Source organism: Mycteria americana, chromosome 6 (assembly GCF_035582795.1).
Source record: "Mycteria americana isolate JAX WOST 10 ecotype Jacksonville Zoo and Gardens chromosome 6, USCA_MyAme_1.0, whole genome shotgun sequence".
NCBI lineage: Eukaryota > Metazoa > Chordata > Aves > Ciconiiformes > Ciconiidae > Mycteria > Mycteria americana.
The window spans coordinates 1,499,051-1,526,630 of record NC_134370.1 but is presented as its reverse complement, the minus strand read 5'-3'; the positions used below and the strand labels follow the sequence as shown (position 1 = coordinate 1,526,630).

Below are 27,580 nucleotides of genomic sequence, written 5' to 3'. Positions count from 1 at the left end.
CTCATAGTTAAAGCCTAACAACCAAGATTAAAGACATCCAGGAACATGGCTAGAAATCTAGAAACATGTTTTTCATGCGATGGGAATTCCTACCTAAAGCCCCGAGGAGCAGATGTGTGCCCGGCGTCAGAAGGAGTGGCGGGATCCTGCCTCGACAGAACAATCTGGATTTGTGATGCCGGGCGCTGGCAGCAGCCATCGGCGCTGGGACGAGTAAATCAGCGCTGAGATGTAAAACCGCGATTCCTTCTCCTGGACGCGTTTCAGCTTACTTTTGGCATCCTGCATAATTTGTATTATAATTCCCAGCATATAAAGTAAACAATCTTATGGCTTTTTCGTTTTGTTTTTCCCTAGTATCTCTCCTGTGACAAAACTTTTCTCCTAACAGAGGACAAGTGCAGAATACTTAAAGAGTCCAGCAAAGCTGAGCGGGAAAAGTTGCCTTTTCTCTTCCCAATCTTCACTTTGGAGAGCAACAAACACAAAAGTCCACGCTCCCGGTGCAGGTGACCCCCATGCTGAGCGCGGTAGGGCACAAGCAGACCCTTGCTGTAAACAGCAACCCCTCTTTTAGTGGAAATACTCTGTACTGGATAGCCTTAGGGGCAGGCTCCGAAAGCTGTCCGAGCAATAGGTATTTCTGGAGAGAGCCGAGGCCATGCTCTTGGATAACAGAAGAGTTGCTCTTTCGCCGCATGGCTCTGGTGTCACGCTGTGAAACCCCTGAAGTCTACGTGGTCAAGAGAGCGGCGCAGGTGCTCACTTTTCCTTTTTACATTTTCCTACCCACAATTCAATAAATGTGTTGCTGTAAATCAGACACATGAATGACACCCAATGTCAGCACCGACTTCGAGATCCTCAGCAGTTAAAAACTTATTCCTACATTGATGCTGTGGCATAGGCCAGCTTCACCCCAAGCCAGAGCGTGCCCCTAGCTGCGCGGCGTACATCGACGCACAGGCACGCGCACGTGAAGTACTCCTACATCACGTCACGGGGCAGCCCCACCACCTCTGTGCCCGGGGCTATGGGGTGTGAGTCGAGCGGTGCCCGTGCCGTTACCTCCAGCATTGCTGAACTACCCCTTCTGCAGGATCGTTTCAAACCCGTCCCACGGAAGAGCTGCTTGCCCAGTTTATCCACGCAAGGAGCCCCTACCTATCATTGACTGCCGGGAGGCCTTGGAACCGAGCTGCGGTGCCTGGGAGCAGATCCCGAGGAAACCACGACACCGCTGACCCTTTTAGCAGGGGCAGGCGTGCCAGCACCGAACCTCGGAGGGGCTGGGAACAGGCAGGGGCAGGCGGGGGAGCTCGGCTGGTCCCAGGCGCCCAGCGGCTCAGCACGAAGAGCGGGTCGTGCTCTGCCGGGGGAGGAAGATGCCAGTTACCCAGGCGACCTGACAGGCAGAAAATAATAGAAACGGGGCATTCATGAAATCACCTGATGGCATTTCCAGAGTGAAATTTTAAAATCACGACGGAAAACTGTAAATTCTGATTTATTTTTTTTTTTTAGTGACACAGAAATTCCCCACGCAAGCTACCCGTGCTGGCCAGCTGGCCGGTATTGCTTCCCTCTCCTTCCTCCACCATTTTACCCAAGCCCCACGTAGCCATTCCGACATCAGTAACGACTCCCCAGCGCAAGGGATGAGGAAGGCCCTTTGGCAGGTTATAATTCAGTCAGGTTGTGTTTTATTTACTGCACTGTATTTTGGGGGTTTTGCTTAATTTTTTTTTTTTAATTAACAGAAAAAAAAAGTCACTCATGCAGTTCATGGAAACAGTGAGCAGAATATTCATGCTCTTAATTTCAGTATTGAATTTAGCAGCTTGCATTGTATTTTAAATTAAAAAGTCAAAACAGATTTTTTTTTTTTTAATTGCCTAAAGCATATACTTTAATTTTAAAGCAGTACACTGATCTATTTTTCCAAAGCAACCTAGGGCAATAGAGATTTTGGTGTAACAATTTCAGAAGTTGACATGCTAGAAAACTCTCTTCATTCATAGCAACTGCAGAGACTTTAGCAACATAAAGAGATGGCAGAGATTTGAAAGCTTTCATAATTTTTAATTAGCCAGCATCGGCGCAAATTGGCACTGACAAAAGTATTATCTGTAGAGCGCATCTGCCACCCATGATTCTCCCCTGTGAAAAGCCAAGGCCCCGTCAGTGCTCCGTCGGTGCTTGTCTGCTCTCAGCGTCCGCAGCACGGAGACGCTCGGTTCTGCTTTACCGAGACCTTTCATTGCTCATCAACAACGGCAATTTCTTACCCACTCAAGCAATACCCACCTAAGTGACTCCAATACAAAGAAATTAACTTTCCTTTTAGGTCACCGGCATTAAGTCGCTGCAGGGCGTAAGCGAGAGAAGCCCCGCAGCGGCTGCAGGACGCAGCAGCCCGGCCTCGGCTCTGTGCGAGAGGCTCAAAGCGTAACCTCACCTACAACCGGCCGCCGGGCGTCTCGCGGCTTAGACCACGGCAGCGTGCTCCACGTACGCAGATCCCGCTCTGAAGCCACAGGAGAGCCGGTGGAAAGGCTCAGCGGCGAATTTAGACGTGCTGAGCAGCCACGTTGCCTCGCAAAGGAAAACGCGAAGCAGCCCTCTCCCATATCGCCCGCAGCCTGCGGCCCTGAACCACCACCGTCCCTGGAGGTCATCAGGAGAACTGCATGGATGGAAAGTTACCTTGGGAGCAAAAGTTACAGCATCCCTTATAAGCGACTGCTTTGAGGCCAGAATAATACACGGAGATTGCCAGGGCTGAGAACAATGTCTGCTTGGAGTCATAGAATCATTTAGGTTGGAAAAGACCTTTAAGATCATCGAGTCCAACCGTTAACCTGGGACTGCCAAGCCCACCACTACACCATGTCCCTAAGCACCACATCTACACGGCTTTTAAATACCTCCAGGGATGGGGACTCCAGCACTTCCCTGGGCAGCCTGGTCCAATGCTTGACAACCCTTTCAGTGAAGAAAAACTTCCTAATACCCAGTCTAAACCTCCCCTTTGAAAAGCAGCAGAGGGTGAGGGTTTGCTTTGTACCATTTTTGCAGACACCGTGCAGATACTCAGCGACCCAAAGAAGCAAAGGTGCCAGCCCCACCACCGCCGCAGACAGTCATGTTGCCCAGATTTCAAATAAAGGCTTGCGAGGCTCCTTTTGGGCCATTCCCCAAATCGGCATGAAGCATGCAGCCTGACGGGGGGGTATGTTCTCCAAAAACGATCTCCAGGGTAAATATGGACCGAACACATCATCTGTCTTATCTGAGCTCTATTCAGCTGTGCATGTTTGCAGTTACCAGGTGATTATATATTTGGTCTTGAAGAATGAGGATGTTTCAGTGCTGAAAATTATTTCATCTTTCCTGTAAGGAGGCCAAATACTCATGAAACCTGTGCCTTTTCCGATAGAGGAAAGAGAATAACTTGCAAGAATTAAACACCATAAGGATGTCTCACAAGGCAGGATCCCACCCCAGGAGACTGGTGCTGCAGGTGCCAAGTAATAACTGCCCCACCACTCACTTCAAGCTAATTAAACACAGAGCAAACCACCCACAGAATATATTTTTTAGGATTTTCTTTTTTCCCCCTCTACCGCTTCTCAGTGGGGGATGAAGGGATGGCCAGGTTTCAAAGATGCAGTCATACACTCAAAAAGAAGAATAAGATCCAACAGAAGCAGCTCAGGTAGCCAACCTATCTTTTGGCTTCTCCCTGGTCTCCCTGGTCCGCGGAGGACAGGAGGGACCTCGCAGAGCAGCTCACCCTGCCCAGAAAGGCTGCTTGCTGGAGGCGGTGGGCAGCAGGCGTTCCCTTGGCTGCAGACACAGCCCGGACGGCCCCCAGCTCTGCCCGACCGTCCCTCCCTTCATGCAGTAACACCGTTTTGACGCTGCTCCCCTCCAGCAAACAGTCAGACGCGATTCGAGAACAGAGATGCCTTCCTCCTGGTTATCGGCCACGGTCGCTTCTTGCTGGTTTTAGCCGGGACGCGCGTGTCAGCACCACGTGCCGTGCTGCTCCTCAGGGCTGAGCAGGACCGGGACCGAAATCAAACAGATACTCCCTCCAGAAGGTATTACACCAGGCAACGGAAGAGGAGAGAGCTCTCCAGTGGTCTGTAAATAATACATTTTAATTAAGGCCTAAATTTCACCTTAGGCCACTTACAGAAACTTATGAATGAATTAAACGCCTTTAATCTCCTTTAGGATTATAAGTATTAAATGGCAACAGAGTGGAAAGCAGAAGCTTTGCACGTTGTGCCGCCAAAACCAGCTCATTAGCATTGCTCGAGTCCTTCTGAAGTTTCTGGGTTTGCTATGTTGTGACCTTCCTAGACAAAACACCCAAACACGTTTCCTTCACCACGGGTAAGGGTGGGCACAGCCCGCTCGGCCTCTCTGTGCCTGCCACCCGCTCCGAGCGCCCTCTGCACCCCGAAAAGCCCCATCAGGGGCCGCAGGGAGGAGGACTCCCTCCACTTCATGACGTTACAGCTGCTCCGAATATGCTTGAGAAAATATTAGCAGCTATTGTTTACAAATAAAAGCATCCTGTTGCAATTTGTAAGGAGATCCACGCAGGTTAGACATATCAACCTCCAGCTGACTATGTTTGAATTCTTAAATCAATATTTTATTCTTTTAGGAGGAAAAATATCACATCTTAAGGAAAACTATTTTTAATACAAACAAAACACAGGCCTTGAAAGTCTTAGCCTACCATACTTACAATCACGGCCTTTTCAGATGTAGAAGGCTGTTATTAAAAATGCTCTTTAAAGTTAAATATACTCTTGCTTTTCACGCAGTGCTTGTTCCAAGCAGAAACGCTGCTTTCCTGTGATGCCAGGGAAAAGCTTTTCTCTTCAAAGTAGGAAAAGGAGAAATATATAAAAAAGACATTTGTCTTCATCAGGTAAAGCCTGAGCTAAGAACGCAGCAACGTAATGCTTGCAGCTTGCCTTCCAGACTGCGCTGGGCTGCCCGGGGCTTCCTAACGCTCGCCTCTCCTTCTCCCTCCTCTGTCAAGTCGCTCAGCTGCTTTTTGGGCAGTTAAGACTTGACGTAGGATCAGTAGCAATTTACGCTGCTCACAAAGTTGGGGGAAGGTGGTGAAGAACGTAGCCTCTACCAAGTGCCCCCTGAAGTGGTTTTATTTTGCTTCGTATATTTGAGGAGGAGAGACTGCAGAAGTTTGAGGAAGAGTCAGTGGAGGTTCTCGTACCAGGAAGGACAACACTGGAATTTGAATCTCACCAGAATCGTGCTCTGCCATGAAAGCAACAACAGAGAGGATTTAACAGGCGAGCCGCTCGAGCTAAATACATAATATAAAAATTACCAACAAAAGATGATGTTATTTTAAGAATAGGTTTGATAAACGCTGGGAATGGTGTAAAAGAGCTAGTTATATATAAGGAAAAAAACCCCAAAGAATTTTGATTGGTTAATCCCAAAGTGGTTTGGTTCGAAGTCAATGATGGCTAAAGAAAAATAGATTCCAACAGGCAAATGTGGAAAAATTAATTTAGAAAGATCTAGACTAGTCCTTACAGTACGGCAACTCTTCTGTAGAGTAGAACTGGAGACTCTTCAACTCAATTGAAAAGATGTCTGAAATTTGCATCTCAAGCCAGAATGAGAACTCACCAGGACAGGCTTTTTTCCTCTCTAGGTAAATAACAAGCCCACAAAGACGGGGGAGTGTTCAGAGCCAGCAACTAAAAAAAAAAAGCTACATCAGCGAAGAAAGCCATAACTCTTTTCTATCAGAAGCTAGCTCAAAAAAACTCTACTACAGAAGACATCGTGATGATATATCTTGAAAATCGTTTTCAGAGTTAAATACTGACAAGTTATTCAGTTTTATAAACAGAGAGAAGAAAAGGGGGAGGGGTTGTGATCTTCAGTGAAGACGAGGGGACAGGAAGAGCTGCCTAACTGTCGTTTAAAAAAAAAACCAAACCAACCTTCATTTTTCTCCCCAAAGACAAACCCTGCTGAACACCCGAGTACGGAAATACAATAGATCAGAAACGAGTTGTAAGCAAACCCAAACACTTTAGGCATGCTCACAATCCAAACATCTTTAATGGGCAGAAACAGCAGGAAACACAACAGGCACGAGCAGGGTGGAGGACGAAGCAAGTGGAGCAGCTCACAGCTCTACGACGGAAGTGGGGCAGAGCACTGATTTTTTTAGGCAATTTGTAGGCAAACGCAGTCCGTGCGATGCATCTGGGGTTGAAGAGCTGTTGCGAGGGATGCCACAGCGGCAGCTGCCAGGGGCGGTGGGGGTTCGTGCAGGAGTGGTGGCCAGGAACAGAAAGAAGCGTTGTGGGGGGGAGACAGCGGGATGTGCTGCAGGAGAAACTCTGGGGATGCCCGGCGTCGTCTTCAAGGTTTGCATGACCTCCACCACGTGCTAACCACCGATGTGCTCATGAACCTGGCTCAGACTTAGGAGGCTCAAATGGCAGAAACTGATAACCTGGCAGGCAGGATGAACAGCAATGGGAAATGCTTACCAATAAGAAATGTGGGATCAGGCACCTGGGGATTAACTTATGCTAAAACAAAGGCGGTCATCGAGTAGAAACATGAAATACTTAAATTTACCTTATACCTGCACGGTAACTGCATCTAATTATCATGTTTTACTGTGATCGCTGAAAAACACTCCATAGATATGAACTGCGGTAGGTACAATGAAAAGCCGAGACAACTGCGAAAATGAGTGTCTAACCTGAGAGGCTGGAAGAAACCTGCCTTACTCTGGGTGAGCGATGGCGGGGGGCACTTTCTACCAACACGCTATGCAAACGACCACTAAAGGAGGGAAAGAACAATTGTGACGTGTCTTCTATGGTTGCATTTGGACTGGAAATTAGATAAAAAATAGTATTGTCAGCATGAAAGGACGAAAGTCTGGGAAGGCGTCAGGCATCTCTGCAGGGATGCAGGAGAACAGGCAAGAGCTGCGAAGTGAAGACCAAAGTCCCTGCTTGCTTTGCTATTTTCCAAACTTCCAAATTTAAGCACTTATGACCCAAGAGGTGAAGCCTGACTCCGCTGACGTCAGCAGGAACGTCAACAAAACCCTTTATCTACGCATCAGTTTAAGGTTGTCAGTTGTTAGGAGATTTGGATGCTTAGAACAACTTAAACCTACTGTTCTCAGCGTCATGTACGCTCAGCCAAGCCAGCCACTGCAGTGGCCCACGTGCTGACACTCCCAAGTTGGGTTCCCAACGCATTTTCATACATCCGCCTATTTCATTTACACAGCTAATATTTTACCTTGTATCTTGAAAAAACAGGTTACCACACACCAAAACTACAGATAGACATCTGCAGGGTTTTGCATTAATATCCCCCCCCCCAGTATAGGAGGCTTGAGGAAAAAAAGTCCAATTTACAGCAATTTTGACAAACTGTAAAGCACTCACTCAGGGGTAGACCCAGTATCCAGTTTACTATCTCAAGGTAACTTTTCACAAACTCTTCAAAAGCTAAATACTCTAAATCAGCGTCCGATCTCTCTGCAGAAAGGTGCGAAACTCCGTCCCCTTTCTGAGGGGAAGTATTGCTTCTGCATTTCTAGTTGCTGCCCTGTTTTCCTTCCCAATGCGAAGACATTATTAAATATAACAACCTCAAGACAAGTAAATGGAAGAAAACCATGAAAAACTGTCTGGATACAAAACAGCTCCGATACAAGCAAACTTGCCAGAAGTGTATTCATTATGAAAAGCATGTGGAGAGGCAACAATTCTGGATGTCACAGCCACTGCTGAAGAAATACAATATATAGATATTTCATTGACGGGTGGAAGGATAAATCAAGTTAAATTGTTCACAGAAGCAAACCCAAAGCATCTTGCTGTGAATCTAGAAAAGTAAATTCATAGTCCCTTGGGAACATTGCCATCATTTGTTTTCATTTCTTTGACTTCTCTTCATTTATGCTAGAGATTAGCTCTCCCAACAATGATCACAGCAATATAAAAACGTGTTCCCAGCGGAATGGGATGAAAGTAATATTTACCAAAGTAAACCCAAGTGAAGAAATCAAAATAGGAAGAACTAAGTTTAAAAAAAAAAAGAGAGCGCCACAAACTACTTGGGGGAAACAAAATTACTGTAACTGTTGCTGAACCACTACACCCCTACCCAAAAATCTGTAGCCTTGTTAGGAGGCCAAAAAGCAGAGAAAAAACCCCAAGAAAAAACCCATACAAACCTGCCATCAGCAGTCTTTTGTATATTTTCACATTGCCCATGTTGTTCAGAATGTATTCACTAAGTACTTTTCATTTTTCCTAAATAAAAACCCCATAAGATTATCACCTTTGTTTGTTCCTCCTATTTAGCTCATTTTTAGCCAAATATAACCCTGCTAAGGATATAAACAAACAAATTACTCTTGAAATAGCATTATTCAAGCTAAGTGATTATTCGTATCTTATCGGCAAGGGAAGCCAATATGCAACAAGCTCGAGCCTTTGGCAGTCCATTTCACCTCAACTTTGTTTTAAATTACAGCACCCTTAACTTCTAGTGTTTTGTTCGTAGGGGAGGCAAAGCCAGCGCTCCCTCTGGGTGCGTACCCTGTGGTCAGCTCAAATTCATTCTTCTTCCTCGAGCGGTTTCCCAATGACCCAACCAACTTATAAATATGTCTGCTGTATGTGTCCTGCTCTGGGTATTTTTTTGAGATGTCAGGGCTGTTCTCTCTACGCTGTTGGTTGAACTGAAAACCATTACATGCTTTGTAACGTTTTTTTTTTCCAACTTAAAAATTGAGAAAGAGCAGGTATCCAAAAACCCCAAGGCACCTACCTGAGCAAAAGAACACCAAGTCCATCGCAGATATGAACTCGTGGAGCAACCAAAGGGAGACAGAGAGCAACTGGAGACTCCCATGAGAAGCAACAAAACCAGTGCCGAGACAATCATCGCCGCGCGAGCAGACGGCAGGGCAGGAGCAAGAGGAGCTCCAAGGCATGATCTAGCCCGTTCGCTTGTCCCATGCCAAGTCTGGGTATTGCGCAAAGAGAGTCAAGTGTTTCAATTGTATCAAGTTTCTAGGCAAAATAAAAAGTATATACATCGCTGCCCACGCAGGTCAAGACACAATGGACTTAAATTGCAGCAAGAGAAGGGGAAGGGGAAAACCCTTCCTGCTGAGAGCAGTGAGACCGGGAATGAATCACCTGGGGATCTCTGAAATCTCAGTTTCTGCAGGTTTAGAGAATCAAAATAGCCAAACGCCTGTCAGGAGGGATTACACACAGCTGAGGCTGCTGGCCACAGGGAACGGGTTAAAGGAACAGGGCGCTGGGGTTTTTTTAACCCTCAAATATTTCAAGTTTAATTTCCATAACTCTTTCAGCAAAGCAGACCAGGATCTGATTTACTGCAATACAGTGGTGTTGAACAAATGCTATAGGATCAAAATCTTTGCATTTTGATAAAAGATTTTCTGGTCCTAAGAAATTCAATATGCTGAAAGTTTCGCCAACACCAGCAGCTTCTTTCCGAAGGTGGTTTAGCTCATTCTCGCTGCCCGCATTCCCAAACACGTGTTTAGATCTGTCCCTTGCTGCTGTGGCAGGCTTGGGCTCTGCTGCCGGTTGCATCTCATTTTCTTGGTGCTTTCAAACATAGCAAAGGTTTTCTTCCTCTTATGACAAACAAAGACTACACTTATTAAAAATCTTCTTGAAGATTCTGTTCTAGTTATTTTTCCCTCTTTTTCTCCTGTAGAAATAGCAAATTCAAGGCTGTTGCACAGTTTTATGAAGGTTCATGGGATCAGGCTCGGTACTTACCTCCAGTTCAACAGCCGCGCGAGGCTGTGAACGGCTGGGTGTTCAGTCCGAGCGTTTCTTCTCAAAAATCCCCCACGTGCGCGTTGGGGAACCCTTGGCACAGGGGCTCGGAGGTGATCAGGTTGTTGTAAATAGACCAGGGTTAGAAAAACCCTGTTGGGTCGGGGAAGAGGGAGGGAGCATCACCCCCAGCAGCCTCCCACCCCCGCGTGGGGCAGTGCCCTGGGTACACGAATCCCCCCCAGGTGATCCTGGCGAGGCAGGACTGAAGAGATGGATTTCACTTTTTAATGGGACAGGTATTGGGAAACAGGATTCCTGGAGAGCTGAAGATGAGCAAAATTTCTAACAAAATAATTCGAACAATCTGGTCACAATCCACCCAGAGTCCTACGCCCTTGAAACCACGCTAGAAAAAAATTCAATGGGTTACTCAAGTCAGGAATAATTAGATTTTCCTCTTGGTTACCCAGATAAAAGGAGGAGTGCCCTCATTTTAGAAGGTAAAAAGAGAGTCCTGAAAATTAACTCCTAACTCATGAAAATCAGTTTATTCTGATTTGTTCTTGCAGAGTTGTTCAGGTTTGGTAAACGCCATCTCCTGCTATGCTACCCCTGCCTGGCGTGATCGTGCAGAATAATGATCTCCCTTTCTGGACTTACCTGCACTGGCCAAAGCCTGAGGCTTTTAGGGTTTTTTTGGTCTTCTCTTGCATTAGCATCTCCTCTTCTCCTTGGTGTCCTCTAGTGATGGGGTCCGGCTGCCTCCGCATCACCTCGCACAGGTGAGCTCCACTCAAAACTATTTTCGATGAGGTCTGGCCAACGATGCCATGGCAGGCAGGCAGGCCTGTCTGGGTAAGGCACCTTGAAGCGTGCATCCCAGCATATGAAAATGTAGATATATTGCAGAAAAGAAATACCTAATTTTGGAAAAGTTGTATTTCCTGAGAAAAATAACCAACTCTGACCGTTTACTGGAGCCCAGCGCTTTCCAAAGGTTCCTGAAGCAGCTCAGCGCCGCGTGTGCTCTGCAAGCGAGCTGTGCGGACGGACGGTGCCTCCAGAGCTGCACCCAGCACCCAGGCAGTGCTCCGCAGCGGCGCTGGGGGACTACGTATGGCTCCATAGGTGATCTCCCCTGGCCTTACGTAGCTGTAACCGCCTGGCACCCGCTCTATGCCATCCATGTACGATGGTCACAGGCTCGTGGCCGTCATTCTTGTGCGATTTCCGCATCAGCCACGAGGTTATCCCCAGCGGGACTGAAAGGGTGCAGAGGGCTCCCGCGCCGCCCCGCTGGCACCACGCAGGCGCTCCCCGGGGAAACACAACCAAAGCAAGCATCGGGCCTCCTTGGTCTCCACGAGCTGCTGGATTTGGCATCATTTTTCAATGCCTGGAGGCCAGACCAACCTCACCTCTAATCTCGACACAAACAGCCTCGCCCGACCGTCTGCAGGACAAACGGACGGACCTGGTGCCAAGCTTTTGGACCCATCAAAGGCACCTGCGACCTTCAAGGCCTTCCTGACTGTAGAGTAGTTATATTTTATTAAAGTAATATGATTATAAACAATAATAATTAGCATTAGAATATTAAGGGCTATTGTGTGCTATAGCACCTATATATAGCTCCTATATAGCACCTATATTCATCTTGGACTGTATTAAAAAGTTGTGATAGAAGGTTTTTCTTTGACATATTGGACACGAATGCTAATTCATTTACATTCACAATGCTCGTGTGCGTATTTTGACAATTCTTATACATGGTGAAAACGGTATCTAAATAAAGGGGATGTCATGGTTCCCCTCAACCCTTTGGGAGTTTCCTGCCTTAGACACAGGATACACAGAAGCTGTTCAGTGTTCTAAGCCCTGGCTCTGAGCACAGGCGGTTCTCGGACCCGGCTTTCGGCAGAAGCGCGTCCCCGTGCGCACGGGGGTGTCTGGCTCGCACCCCGGGACCGGCCGCGTGCATCCGCCCTCCGTGCTCACGAGGCGGGTGACGAAGCAAACCCGGACGCGGAGCAGCATCTCCGCTACCACCCATAGCCAAAAGAATAACTGCGGCATCCCTGACGAGGTGCTCCGCGATTCACGTTAAAATCTAAACCGGTTTTGATGTTCCTTATTGTTATCCAGGTTTCTCTTTCAGCTCAGCAAAACTCTTTCTATATAAGAATAGGAGAAGGTAACGGGGAGGACGGGCTCTGCCATCGTCTGAGGAGACTTCTGAGGAACAATGAAAAGCAGTCACTCCCAGCAAAGTAATTTTTCTTATGTATTAATAAGGAGAGGAGAGTGGTTTAATTTGAGGTACCTGAAGTGAGATTAGGATTTGTTAAGGGCATGGAGAAATGAATGCACCATAAAAATATTATTTGGGATGAGATCACACGCTTCCACAAACTTGAAGTGCTTCTCTGAACGTATTTTACCTTGACGACTATCAGTATTTTGCACTATAATGTGCCTTAATATACACATTTCCTTCTATTGTATCATGGGGCTAGGTGCATTTATTTTAATATTCCTTCATTTTAAACATAAGAAAACAGAGCCAAACTTGGAGGCTTTCTAACAAATGTGGATCACCACCGGCACTGATGGCTTCTTGTGCTTCACAGAATTTCACAAGAAAATCAAACAGATTATCCATTCACTATCATACTTACATCGTGACGAGGATTTCTGACATTGTCAGGAAATGCTAAAATCAAGGAGAATCCCCAAAATATCAATACCCCATTTTATTCATATTTGAAATAAGGGATGGCAATATAGGCTCGAGATATGCACATACATTTAAAACACCACAAGGGGTACAAGCCACTGAAACAGAAGAGCTTTCAGTCACCAAAGCGAGATCTCATTGTTTTTCTGCACCTTACTTGAACAGGAAGATTTGCCAAACCTTACGAAAACCCCTCTGAAGTCTGCCTTCACGTCTGCTCAAAGACCTGCGTCCTCCTTCTGGGTCACCGCTGCCTGGTCCTACCGCACGAGCACGTGCACAGCATTCGTCCCTGCGTAACTCACGCAGGGGCGGGAGCAGCCCAGGCTCTTCCAGTGACCTGAAAAGAATCGTTACATAAAGACGCGAGCAAGCGGCTACCGCAAGTCTCACAGGCCACGTGAAATCCCATTGCACCGACGGGCTGGCGCCCAGCTCGCTGGGTCCCCGGGTGTAACCCGGCGTGCAGAGGGGAGGCAAAGCCGGCAGCATCTGTTTCACCCGGCAGCTCCGGGACGGCGGCACGTTTCCTCGCTCGCCCCGCCGGCAACTTTGCGTCAGGTCTGGCTCTCACAGAAATAAGTGACAATTTTTTTCACGTGGAAGTTTGAAACTCTACATACTTTCTCAAACACATCTTAGGTTAAGTACTCTTCTTTGAATTATTCCGAGTTCATTTTTCCAAAGCATTAGAAAATACCCTTTATTTCCTTGATTATAAAAAATATCCAGCACACATCTAAAGAAAAATTACCATGAGTTGGGGAAAATATCAAAATCACTCCTACCAAATAGAAATCTATAAATCTAATGAGTACTAACTTGAAAATTAGGCCAGCTGAGAAAACGGTGATGAGCACGGACAGAGGAGAGTGCGTCTTTCCTTCAGCATAAAGGAAGGGATACGCTGATATTCGGCGGAGCTGTGCTGATTCTCCCTAGCCAGGGTATCCCACCCTCGTAGGCAGAGTGACTGTTTTGCTCTCAGTATGCGCAGAAGCCCGGTTACACCAGCGGAACTTGCACACAAATCACGAGCGGCTGGAGCTCTCTCTGGTTTTCTACCTCTCCAGTAAAAACCACGAGACCTGCGCTATTTTACCCAGTATTTCAAAAAGTTTAGAAACTTAAACCCCCCTGAAAATTGGCTTAAAATGTTTATTAATTAAAAAAGTTAAATATTTATTTATACAAATATGATGAGAAAAATCTCATGCAGACTTTTCACATACAGTAACGTAACTGAACTCATACTGTGATGGTTTTACAGAAGAACTTTGTTCTAGGAACTCTGACGGAGAAGGGCTGCTGTCGCCCGGGCGCCTGAAAGCACCATTCACGGTAAGTAGAAAGCAATTTCTGAAACTTAGAGTTTTCCTATGGAACACACGCCAAGATTTTCACACTCTTCACTAAGATTAACAATTAATATCTTATTACTACTACTCAGAGAACTGGACAGAGACGTATGAACACCGGGTAATGAATTCCTGCATACCACCGCACCTCTAAACACTTTATGTTAATGCATAAAGTTGCCAAAAGATTGCTTTAGATAATTCCCCTAAATGATGAAAATATCTTGAGATTGTTATGGATGGCATCTGCTTCTGCTTAATTACAAATCTGCATTGGATTCATAATTTGTGTATATTACAAGTAATTTGCATAATTAAAACAATTAAGGGATTGACATATCATGGCAATTAGAAATGCATCAAACTCTGGATGTTGTACAAAAGAGAGCTTCAATATGAAACATTAATTTTTTGAGAACAAAATATCCTTCAGATTCCTGCAGAACAACCTTCACAAATTCAATATATGTTCAATAAACTCCGTTTAGAGAAAGTTTTTCTCCGGGATATCCGCTTCCTCGTCAAGCTGTTGCAAGTTTAACCCCGACCACTTTAGCCTTCATTTGAATTTCTTACTGCAGTCACAGCATTGCCTTGTGTATTTATTGCCAGTTTCAGGAGTTTTTATCTCATCTTCCGTAGCCTTATCCTGTTTTCTTTGTCCCTCTTTTTAAGAATAAGTATGAACTGATTGAAAAAATGCTCTTGGTCCTTCTTCTTCTGAACAAGGCGAAACCGCTGATCTCTTCCGTATTTCTCCGCAAATTCTTTAAACGTTGTTCTGCAGAAAAGAGAGAGATTTTAAAGCTGCGACTTTGTCAATCCACGCTCGGGCTGCGACCTGGATCTCACTTCACTCTTCACACAGACACTAACAACGGGTGTTCTGGGCAACGTCTGACAAGAACGTGACCGTAACCCCCGGGACGGGGGAGGCAAGACGTGCCAGAACTGCCCGGGCTTTGCGCTCACGGATCAGCTCGCAACAGTTAACTCCCATTGCTTTGTGTAGAAACATGTGGGCGACAGCTGACGGGACAATTTTGAATCATTAACAGAGTATTTGCTGCAGCCCCGGTTCCTGCAGCTTCCATCTACGCCCGCCGGTACTTATGGGCAGTATGTCAATAATTAGCCATACTAGAGCAGAAAAGCGCACCCGTGGCTAACTGCTAACAAACGCGCTTTGGCCGTCACTAGCACACGACACCCCATGAACTGCCACGCTACTTTGATCTTTCCTAAAAAGAGCAAAAAATTAACTGTAACTTTGAGCGATGGGCACAATGCAATTGCAATCCCAGGCAGCTCTGCCCGAGGACTTCATCGTCGGGCCCAGCATTTTCCAACGCAAACACGGCATTCGATGGCGTGTCACAACCAAGCCGAGGCTACCGCTGGGAGATGAGTTTCTTTGATGCTGTGGTCTCACAATCAGCTCAACAAAACCATTAACCGGTAAAATGTTCTCTGCCCTGCAGGCCAGCACCATTTTGCCCTTGCAGACTGAAAATATCATTGCTGGAACCAGCGTTTAGCTGCTACTTTAGCCCAGAATATTCTGGGGTTTGTTGTAAAAAACTTCGTAGAACTATTACTTCCATAGAGCCCGATGTGTTGTTTGTATCTGTGTGTCTCGGCAGGTAGTGCTGTACCACTACCTGCATGTTTTAGTAGAGAAAACTGTAATTTCTTAGTTCCAACAATTTAACGAGACTTACAATATAGAAATCTCTTTATTTTCATACCATATACAAATGAGCAAATGCTATCCTAAGCACTGCCTTCGCCATCGTGCAGCTTTGGATCCATTACTTAAAAATCAATGTAGAAAAACAGATCATCACATTGCGTGCTTTATTTTAATTTAGTGATGTGGCATTAATACTAACTTCGTTAAATTATGTTTCTCTTCCATCAAAAACCAAACCTAAATACAGTTTTTTCACTAGTTACACCTGTACGCCTAATATAAATGAGACTTAACATTCAGGTACTGATTTTATATAGCTTATATATGTGTGTGCGTGTGTGTTCTATGATTATACCATATGTATGTACATAAAATAAATGTGTTATGTAAAATATTACACATTCTTAATGACAGAGAGAGAGAGAAAGGAACAGAGAGAGAAACGGTACGTTCCCTTTCCCAGTGATATAACAAAATATTGTAAAATATTAGGGAAGAAATGTCAACACAGCATTGTAACCGGGGATGTACACGCTTGCTATAAAGAGTACGTTCAGTGCTATGGCGTTCCGGGGCTGATAAGCACAGCCTAAATGAGAAAGCTTATCTTAACAAATCTTCATAAGGCAATGCCATACCTGGGTGATAACTTGGATTCTTCAAGGAGCTTTTTGAATTCTTCTTTGGCTAACAACAATTTATTCTTCTTTTCTTTGTACTCTTCTCTGATCCTGGTCTTGACAAACTGTTCAAATATCTTTCCAGGAAAGGGAAACAAGATACAGCATTTATTAACAAAGCCTTTATGGTATTTATGCTTGATCAAAGGGCTGTCAATCTCACAACCTACAGTTCTTATCTGCCCTCAGTGTGGGCTGACTCGCATGCAGCTGAAGCTGCCTCATGCAGCACTCATCACGTTCTCCCGTAGCTGGGAAAAGGTGTAATTTGGACAGATAACACCTTCATTCAAACGTCATTCCAGCATTCAGCATTTCCTGACTTCAGTGTCTTGCTCGCATTTTCATGCCTATAGCATTATTTCTGTACATCTGCACAACGAACTGCATTTACGTAGCGTGGATCTCGCATCTTTCCCGACTTGCTGGAATTCCTGAGAATGTCTATAATGCTACACATCAATATTCTGTAGGTTACCCCCAAAAATGCCTGAAGACCTTTCAGATCAGTTGTCGTAAAACACGAGCTTACGCATGATCCTCTGTACACATACACCCGAAAGCCTTAATGTGTTTGGAAGGGTCGGCAACCTTCCTCTAACAGTATCTGGCAGCTAAAGATGCAGCAGGGTGCTCAGCATCAGGATTTTGGTGTCTTGAAAAGGAGATAAGGAGTTCACTTTGTCACAAAATTCTGCCAACTGCTCTAATCACATTTTTAATACCAAAAATCTGGCCCTGCTGGTTTCACGCTCTAAAAAGTGTGGCACACTAAGTTGTTGAATAAAAGGAGCTGCTCCTCAAAATGCTATTAGCTTCCCATACTCACCACCCTTTTCACCACAAATTACGTGCATTTAATATGATCACTGCGGTTACTACCGCAGTTGCTTTCTCAGCCGCCATGAGGACGCACAGGTGCAGACCTACATGTCGTGAAAGCTAAAGTGACCAAATGCCAACTGGTACTTAGTATGGCATGTGGAGAGGGGGAGAAATAGCCCTGGAAAAGTAAACACCAAAAAACGGCCTTGAAAGAAGTACTAGGAAAAATCTAGGAAATCTAAACATAGTATACTGTATGCAATTGCATAAGTTGAGTGTAAGAGGAGACGGAAAAAATGGAACAAATAAAGTAGGTGACACTGTTATTGCTTGCCTTTCTGGTATCAGTGAAGCCATTATGAAGGTAATAAATCAAAATTAACAGATAGCTCATTATTTTAATACAGTTGCTCCTTTACCCTTCACTGTTCCTTGCTTAAACATAGCACCATCTTTCAACTGTTAATAACCCCTTGGAAAATATTGGTAAGTAAGCGGAGCAAACCGCAGACGTTCAATAACAGATCGTTAGGTTCCTCGGGCGGTGTAAGGACACCCGCCGACAGCAGAGCTTGCACTCCTGGAAGTCAAACCCACCTCAACACAAGTTCAAGTCAAGAGGAAGTTCCCTCAGATGCCTGCAGACCAAAAACGCTTTCCCTGCCCTGTCCAACCTATCTGCCTGACCATGGAAAGAAGAACCCTGCAGTACAGCCAGCCACGCTCCGGCACTCAATTCATCCCTTCGCTCACCGATTCTTTCCCTCATTCACTCCTTCACCCGTTCATTCCTCACTTTCACTGTGAGCCACTTTTCCCCTCTAACCCCCTCCAATATAAATTCATTTGCATAATTTAAGAAGTACTCAGACGCTCGCTCTTCAGGTCACACAGTCAGCATCCGTGAAGGTAAACGTTTCCATAAACCTAAATAATGTCTTCTACTAATTTGAGTTGCACTTCAAGAAGTACTTTCATTAAATCAGGCATCTGCTCCTGTCCGAGTCTGACTTTCTTCTTAAACTACTTCTTGGAGGAAAAGGGGGTCTAATTAAATGGAACTACTCATAACGAACGTCTAGAAATCTTAACTTCAAGCTTAGTAGCCAAAATATATTACACCCCTGGCATGTGCCCCCAAGCTTACTGGTTTTTTAACCCTATTTTGCAGAAGAGCAACTGACCATCACCCTCTTCCACCTTAGCTCCCAGCCTGAATTCCTGTCGCTCTCAGAGCCAACCTCTACCTGACTACGGGTTTCTACCTACGGGACTGCCAACTACTTGCTTCTCCTTACCCTTTCCTTGAGTATTAAGTACACCCCACAAGCGAGGTCCCCCTCAGCAGTGCTTCAAGCACGTTATATTATGTGTATTCATGACGTATTTTCATTATATCATCTCCAAGGCTGATAGAACGAAAGAAGTAATATATCTGGATTGACTCATCAAGGTCTAGGTTTTGTCCTTGCTGATTCCCTGAAATACAGACAAGACTCCCTGCTTGCTCTCTTGTCTAGCAGTATTTTCCATTCTAGCAGTTTCTCTTACCTTTTCCTTCCCGTATTTCCTTATTATTTCACTTTTTTTCTTAGGAAAGAAAATATTGGAAAGGTAGTAAATGAAGATGTATGTACCCAGTCCCTCAGTAAATACCTACAGGAAGCTCTCTGGAGAATCACAAGGCAATATGGGCCTCAGTGCAACGGAATAGGAATAAGTACATTTTTCATCGTGTTTATTTAAAAAATGGACAATTCCATATTCAAAATTCTTCATTCTCCAGGATGACAAAAGGCTGGTGAGGAACAGAAAGAACTACAGAATAGAAGCGTTCATCTTCTCTGCAACATCCTTGCATCCCTCCTAAATTTTTTAGACTTATCTGCAGCCCTCGGGTCCTTTTAGATCCCTAGTGGTAATTAATGCCCAAATAAACAAGGCAGCAGAAAGTCGACTTCCCTTTGCAGCCTGCCAGAAAATCTAAACCCATTCAAAGAGATACCAGCATTGCCACACTGCTCTTACCCATTTATGTCTAGCAAGTTTAGTTATTGCAAAAGATAGCAGTAAATACTGCCAAACTCCTAGAAAATATTCTAAGTAATAAAAATGAAGTAGTCTCTCTACAATATTTAAATAATTCAGAGTGGAAACATCACCTTATGGCCATTCCCCTTTCTACAGCCCAGTTTCCCAGGCTCAGTAGTTGTTGTTCCTACAGCCCAAGAGACCGCAGCTCATCTCTGTGTGCAAACTCACTTGTTACCACTTGCTTTTCAAAGGAGACAGCGCTTTCTTATGAGCAGAGCCTACGTTACGAGTCTCACGGAAAAACTCAAAAAAGAAATTTTACTTTGATGCAATTCTTTTTATCCTACCACGACAATTACTCTGTTATTACGGTTAATTTGGGAGATGTTTGCTGCCCATCGGAAGCTACGCTGGAGGTAATGCTCACCTGTTTACGTTCTTCCGAATTTAGTAGAAGGTAGCGTGGATCAAATACTATTTTGTGTAATTCTTTTTCCCATGTAGAAAATGCTGAAACCTGTGAAGTACACAAACACAGTTGCATTAAGGAATTTTAATAAGGACGTGAAAGAAGAAAATGTTCCAAGGTGAAGCAAAAGAGTAGTTCTGAAAGCTAATGAACCCTCTAAAGGATGCCTCAGAGTGGCTGGAAGTTGAATTTTAATCTGTTTCTGGCAATGCTCTGGTCGCCCCCACACCATTAGTATTGATTTGCTCTAGGACATGTCAGTGAGTATCTGGGAGATGCTCATTCCACATTTTTGACGGAAAGAATCTGTAGCAGAAAGGAAAATGCCATTTTATTATCCCCTTTGTACAACAGAAGCATCAATTTCCATTTAAGCAATTATCTCAGCTTTAACTCCCCTCCTCTCCAACACTTGAATTATAACCCAAACGAGGCTGTCAGTGCACGCGCGCTCTGAAGAACTAATAGGGACCATCTTCAAAGCACCGGGTTTTCGCAGTAAACGTGCCGCTGCCCTCCGACAGCACGGCTGCCACATCTCCTCCTTCTCGGGGCTTCTCCCCTCTTCTGCTGAATCCAGCTCTCGGGAGCGGGACGCTGGCCGTCCGCCCAAGCCCCGCGCATCGCTCACACTCCCGCAGCCACGCGAAATGAGAACATCACGCTCCCACAGAGGTTCTTCCGTCTTCTCCGAAACCTCTTTACGGTGAGAGGGCCGTGAGGACCACCACGAATGGGAGCAGGTCCCTCACCTGCCCCGTCCCCTTTGCCGGGGCTTTTACAAACTGACAGCCCGGGGGCGCAGGACGGACACCCCCAGCCCGATTTCGGTACCTCGTACAGCATCACTGTTAATTAGTTTGTTACAGAAAGCTCTGGAGTAACATAAAATACGCTAATCACTCCACCTAATTACAAAGAAGAGTAAATTCACTAAAAAAATTAAGTACGTGAAGTATAATTAAAATAGAGTAATTACTGCTCAAACAGGAAAACTCAAACGGAAGGAAAGGGGGTTTAAACGGGCTGGCTTTCCTTTCAGAGCGGTAGGCACTGGAAGCTCGGAAATGCCGAGGTCCAGGCTCACTTTCTGGACGCGCAGTGATTCGGGGCTGCCTCCTCCCAACGTCCTCTTCTCGCAGCTTGCGGTCCGCCCCCCACGCCCACGCAGGCGGCCACGTCCTGAGGTCTGGGGATTTTCCCCCTTCAGAAGGATCAGCAGCAGGAATCCTCCGTTTCAGGATGTCTTTTACACTCTCTCTTGGACATCAGCTTTGTTCCCAGCGCAAAGGCCAGTTTGAACTCAAAGCCAGTTAAGCTTGGGCTAATTTATCATGTAATCACTCCTGTTCATGACTTTTGTTTAGTAATTACTACATTTCACACACTGCAGACGTACACCTAAAATAAATGTTGGCTATTGATATTTATAATTTAATTCTAGCTACACGTCATACTCGTGACATGTCCAGGATACTCATTCTGGAGCTCTGCAAATGCATATAAAATATTAATATTCTGACTAATCTCCCAACATGTATCGCATTGTGGTCGTCTTCCCTACTAGGGGACATTCAGCCAGGGAACACATGCACTGGGGCTGGCGGGGAGGGCATCTCTTCCCAAAATAAATGATGACTTCTGTGGCCTAGTAGCACCACAGACGAAAAAGAGAAGAGAGGTCTGAGCTTGCCGTGGGTTTCCAGTTCTCAACTCCTGCTCTTAACCAGAGTGCAAAGTACAGGGGAAAAAACTCACAAAAATTCAACGTATTGAGTTTGAGCAGTACGTTTAGAAGTGAAAGGACATCTATCTGAATAGCTGATTTCATTTTTAATTCACTCGAGAAGCCCAGCAACGATGGCAGGGTGAGATTTCGGCTTTGACTAAAAGATTTATAAGAACAGAAAGGTGAAATGCCTGACCGTTTCAGCAGATGCATTTATCTTCATCGGCAAAGGATTCCCAGCTTTCCCAGACGTCGTTCTGGTGGGGAACGACGTCCACCCCCGACACGCGCAAACCGGCGCGAAGGCTGGAGCGGCAAAGGGCTGGGAGGGGGCAGGGGGCCGGCAGCGGCGCGGACCCCCCTGCGCCCGCTGGGCCGGGAGCCCCCGCCCCATCGCCCGCTGCCGGCTCCGACACGCTCCCAGCGCCCCAAACCGACCGGCGGCCGGTTACCGGATACTGGAAGGTGGGAGTCAGCGGCTTGTCCTTCTAGAAAGGGGCTCCCTGGCTCTGTCTGAAAAACAGGCTGGGGAAAAAAAACCAAAAAACCCCTGTTTAGTTGGGTTTTTTAATTTATTCTTTAGGATAACGCTGAGGCTGCAAGAATTGTTTTGAGACAGGAAGGAGGGGGTTAGGACCCCCCGAACCCCCTTTTTTCTCCCCGATATTAAGAAGTTAAAATCTTGAGAAAAAAATCCCATTTGGAATCTTTAAAAAAAGTCTTGTTTCACTGACAGCATCCCAGCAAAGAGAAGACTCTCCTAGAAATGCGGAGCGTAGACCGTGGATATTTCGATGCCGTGGCTGTGAGGGAGCCAGGAAGGGGCTTGAATCTTCCCCTTCCCCTCAGCGTTCTGTGGAAACTTTTAAACTCCCAGGAGGATATCAGAAATTACATTTTTACATAGGAAAACCTGCCACAGACTTAAGAACAGTGCCATTGTCTTGGAGCTACACTAAAAATCACATATACTTTTTAAATGTTACAATAAATATTCTTCTGTTGATATAATTTAGGTAGGAAGATTCAGAACTACACTGAAGAACTCCACCTAGTTCAAGCTCTTTGGAATGCCATCAAGTTACTTCTTGAGAAATAACAAGATTACGAGAAAATGGCAGGAGAGGTTCATTAAATAATCAGTTCAAAATAACGCTAATGGCCTCACTGCATTTCAAGCAATGCCAGCCCGCTGATGCGAACCAGCGGCTTGTCCGGACGTTTAAAAATGCTCAGGGCGAAAGCAAAGTAACCCATTATCTATACCCTTTTAAATAATAGCAACACCAAACAGTAAATTCCCTGAATTTCTCATTTTTATGAGCAAGTCTGACTCTTATACTGGAAGCACTTGAGGAACCTATTACAGAACACCCCTAATACTTTCAAATTTTGACTTGCTGCCCCCGACTTAAAATATGCCAGCAGAAGTCTTCAACCAGTATTCATTTATGGCACTTCTGCATTATTTAAGCATAAATAACAAAATGTATTAATAAAGCAGGTCTGTTGTGGAGATAATTTACAGCTGAGTTTCTGAAGCTCTAATTATCTACCTTTAAAGTCTGCTGATTACTAGTCATAAATTTTATAGGCTTTACTGCCTAACAACAGACACCTTGGACTTTTTTTCTTTACAGAAATTACACGAACTTCTATAGAATACATATTTGCGGGGTGTTGGAAGGAGGTATAAAATCCGCAGACGCTGCTCCATTATACGTCCATTTACATTTGCAGGATTAGGGTCTAAACCTGGTACGCTTATTAATTCCGTTCACACTCAAAATCATCAGTTCTCTGGAAGAAGGGACACTGTGAGACGAACTTTTGTGGAGGTGGTTTTATGTTTACAAATAACAGTATCCAAAATTCCTCATATTGACGTAATCTTTACGCAGCCAGGTCGAGACGGCTTTGGAAGTGCTACCACAGAACACAAAAATCAGGCTGAAGCTCTTCACAAAATCAGCCACCGGCTGCTATTACGCGATCTGCAATTCATATTTCACCATTGGTCACGAAGCTCACAGCGCTGATGGGTTCCATCTGCAAATTGAATTTATGCTCCATCTAGCGACTCGTGATCTCGATTAGGTCATGGTAAAACGGCCGCAACAGCTCCGAGCCCTCCCGTAACCCGTACCAGCTCCGCAGCCGCCGGGTCGGCGCCGGCCTGGGTGCGGGAGGGAACGATGCCCAGGGGCTCTCGCCCGCTGCCGCGGAGGGGCCACCCCTTCTTGTCCCCGTTCAGCCCCAAGCCCCGAGCACCCCACGCTCCTGCACCTCAGCCTCAGCGGGAGCCACCAGCTCTTCCCAAGGACAGGCAGGGAGGCCCAGGGGAAAGGGCAGGTTTTCTTAACCCTCCTGAGACGCCAGTGCCTCCTTTCCTAACAGACCGGGCAGATTTCGGATGGCCAGTAAGTGCACTTGGCTTCCCACTGCTGGGATCGCTGGAGTTTGCAGTGATGAAACCTCTCCCATGCCAAAAAAAGCAAAGAGCTTGCCAGGAATGTTTCTGAGCCTGGTGCTGTCTTTCAGGTGACACACACGACACGTCTTTTGTCCGTCGTTCATCATGTAATGAACACTTTGGGGCCCGTGCGGGACCCCCGGGATGGCGTGTGGCTACGGTCCCCGTCCCCTGCTGAGCCACCGGTCCGCGCTGGAGGAGCTGGATAACCGCCTCTGGTTATCTTTGGGTCTGTCTAAAAGAATTTATTTGGAACTGTACCTGCAAAGCGCTGCCACTTCTGCACGGCCAGAAGAAAAGTCACAGTAAATGGTGACTACCTGGCTAACAGACAGAAAAAACCCCTCTCAATAATTCTTCCTTTGACTGCTAAGTCATAGTTATGAAATGATTCCCGCAGCGGTCCTAGATGATGCCCTGTTTTCATAAATGAGACACGGCAAAGAAAGCAAGCGCGTTTCTTACCCCTCTCTCCAGCAGCATGTCTCGGAAGTGAGTGATGCGCTCTTCCAGGGGAGGCGTGAGCTGAGGCGCTGATGTTTCCTCGTTTTTCTCCTCCGTTTCAGCCTTCCCCTGGTCAGCAGCTTGGGAATCTTCTGTTCTTTAACAAGGTAAGATAGAAAATAGTTCAGTAATTGTCCACTGGGGAGGGGATTTTTACCCCTCTCTAGACCACCCTCCAGGACGGCAGGACTTCTTCCCGGGCCGGAGCAGGCAGGGCGCGGACGCTGACAGCGAGCAGCGACCCAGCCCTGCCTTCGCCGTCAAGCGGCGGGGCTCGAGGGCCCTGCCGAGGGACCTCCGACAGCTCGTCAGGTGGAAGGACGGTCCGCCGGCGCGATCAGAGAGGGACTCAGCAGCGAAATACTATATTTTAAGCTACAGAAAAGTGACAGCTTTATGCAAGATTTGTCAAGGAGTGGAGACTTTAAAGGAGTGACTGAGGAGACTCATCTTGTTTTATTTTTCTTTCCTGTTTCTGTGCCCCCACACTTGGAAGTCAACACTCATCTTTCTTTTACGTTCCCGCGCACCCCAGGAGCTCACTCCCAAGGCACGTCACCTGGCAATGCATCCCACGCAAGGAAGCAGCAGCGTGCAGTGAAGCATCGCACCTGCGATGAAGCGTCAGCATCAGCGAAGAGCCTGGCAATGAAGCATCGCACCTGCGATGCAGCATCAGCGAAGAGCCTGCCCTTCGTCAGGGCCAGAGGGTCTGCGTTTATCCCGACAGCCTTTGTCCAAGATTGCATGTGATGAGAATAAATAGGTGTTTCTGAGGAAATACTCACCAGGTATCGCCCCGGTCCCTACAAGACCCCTGGATAAAGGCTCGCGCGTAGCACCGCTGTGCTCGTTTCACAAAGAAGGACAGCTTACGGCAAGCTGCAACCATGAAGCGGCCGCAGCCTAAGAGTGATGCTCTCCTCGGTGCAATCCTACACAACCGGTGTCATCTGTTTCACACCAGATAAATACCTGCATAATTTTATCAGAGCGAGAGACCATCGGCCCCGCGCTCTCCCGCGCTGGAAGCGAGCACGGAGCTCCCCGCTGTTCTCTCCCCGTGGGCCCTCGGCGCCTGCGGGGAGGGGCTGGTTAGACGGGACCCTCCCAGGCAGGAACCGGTCGGCTCCAGGAGGGCGACGGGATTTGAGACGGGGATACGAAACCCCCGACTTCAGAGGAGTTGGCCAACTCCGACCCCGAAATCGACTTCTGCTCTGGGCCCGTCCTGCTGTTTCTTGATGCTCTCAGCAATGAGGGAGTTCAGTACAAATTAAGGCTCTTTCTGGAAAGATGGGGAGTCTTAAAATGATCACAAGGTTCAAGTGAGGATAACGAAAGTAAGGCAATTTGATTTTTAGCCTCCTATTAGGCACGACTGCATTCTCTACTGATGCCATTTTCACCACTACAGAATAATACTTAGTCTGAAATTTCAACAGGAAAACACTTCTTTATTTCCAAGCAAATTAATTAGATCAGTATGTAATGTGAGCTCTAGCGTATTATCTTCCTTCTACAAATAATTACACTACACTTACATTTATCCTAAAATGATGCTGCATTACTAGTGATTTGAGAGATATCAAATTGGTGTTCTTCACAGAATGACAGTGACTTTTATATTGGAATAGAAAATTTTATTCTATGACATGATCCATGAAAGGCCCAATCCAATTTCTAGTACACACAAAGAGCTTTTTCAAGCCGAAACTGAGAGAAATGCAGTACGCCACTCCACCAGCCAAGCACCAGCAGAGCCCCTCTTTCCTTCAGTCCTCCCTCCGCGATGGAAAACGATGCCGCAAATCACACACTTTATTCTCACGCCAAAAATGACAAGAGAGAATTCAATTTTCTTTAGCAAATAATACAATCGTCTGCACAACAAACTATGTGACTTCCTACTCAGATGGAGACATACGGGCAGCCGACCGGCGCGATCCTGGACGCCTGCAAACCTCAGGAGGGAGAGGGCGGTGAGACCTTTTTGTGTAACTGCGGCACCCGCTGAAAGGAGAAGAGGCAACGGGCACCAACTGAAATACAGGGAAATCCACCTAAGCACAAGAAAAGGCGTTCTTACTGCGAGGACGGCCGGACGCCGGGGCAGGCTGCCCAGGGAGGCCGTGGGGCTGCATCTGGGAGAGGCTCAACCCCCGCACAGGTCCCTGAGGACCTGCTGGGAGCGGGTGGGACAGAGACCCCCGAGCCCTCCTGCCATTCTGTGAAGAAAACCCAGAAGACCTAAGTTTCTCTGAAGATTGTTTTTCTTTTGTAGAGAGTACAATCAGAGCGTTGCCTGAGGAAGAATTTGACTTCAGTATTTTTAAGCGGTTTCATTATACCCCGACCAAATGTAAATAAAAGCGCACCAGCAGCTCGCGCAGCCCAGAGCTCCCACGCCCGCAGACGCGGGTTCTGGCTGGAAGCACTGGACAGAGGTTGTGCCGAGGGCCAGGGGAGGACGGAGGAGTCCTGCTGTCCCCTGCGCCGGCCTTGGCCAGGCCCTCCGCTAGCTCCGGCACCAAAGGCAACGGCAGGAGAAGCGACGTGGCAGGTCTGCTCTTACCAGTGGGAATGGGTGACCCGGTGTGAACCTCGGTGCGATGACCCTCTAGTTGAATTATAAAGAATTGTGCTGGAACTTCGATGCAATTAGATCTTATCGTTAGCACAGCGCTTTCTGTATAGCAGGTGATTTACTGTATGCCAAAGGAGCAATATGATTTACTTAGTAAATCACAGTATGATTTACTTAGTAAGTAAAGTATGATTTACTTAGATTAAATAAAATAGAATAGGGAATACAGTATATTTAAAAACAAACCCTGAAAGCACGCCACACCGCCTACTTGGGTTATACTTAACCAAGAAAAAATGTTGATATCGCAAAAATAAGAGGAGAAGGGCCGTGCGTGGGTAAACACGGGGTTCAGTTTGCCGTTCCGCTACGATGGCAGGTGCGGGGCTGCGACGCCCAGCCACAGCCTGCCTCTTGCCTGCAGCCCTGCTCGGCGCGGGGAGGCAGCGCGCGGAGCCGCCGGCCCCTGCCTGCAGCGCGGGGCTGGGCTGCGGGGGCCTCCTGCGCCCACCACCGCCCAGCCCACCGGGACAGACGCCCACAGCACCACGGCACGGCGGGATGACAGCGGGTGCTCCTATCTCCCACGGCGTTCTCCGTTACAGGCAGGAAAACATTC

The 27,580-nt window shown here is 46.5% G+C and overlaps 1 protein-coding gene across 3 annotated transcripts in view; it reads right to left on the bottom strand.

The window, feature by feature from the left end:
- Positions 1–13,788: 13,788 nt before the first annotated feature.
- TCERG1L (transcription elongation regulator 1 like) overlaps positions 13,789–27,580 on the bottom strand; it is a 98,592-nt gene continuing 84,800 nt past the window's right edge. For 2 of the 3 annotated variants that reach the window (XM_075504311.1, XM_075504312.1), the window contains 4 exons: positions 24,336–24,471; positions 19,627–19,716; positions 16,299–16,417; positions 13,789–14,748 (listed from right to left, as the gene is read on the bottom strand). In XM_075504311.1, coding sequence (XP_075360426.1) covers positions 14,592–14,748; positions 16,299–16,417; positions 19,627–19,716; positions 24,336–24,471 — 502 coding nt within the window. In that variant the 3' untranslated portion in view covers positions 13,789–14,591. The remainder of the gene's footprint in view (positions 14,749–16,298; positions 16,418–19,626; positions 19,717–24,335; positions 24,472–27,580) is intronic. The other variant, XM_075504309.1, reaches the window with a different exon arrangement.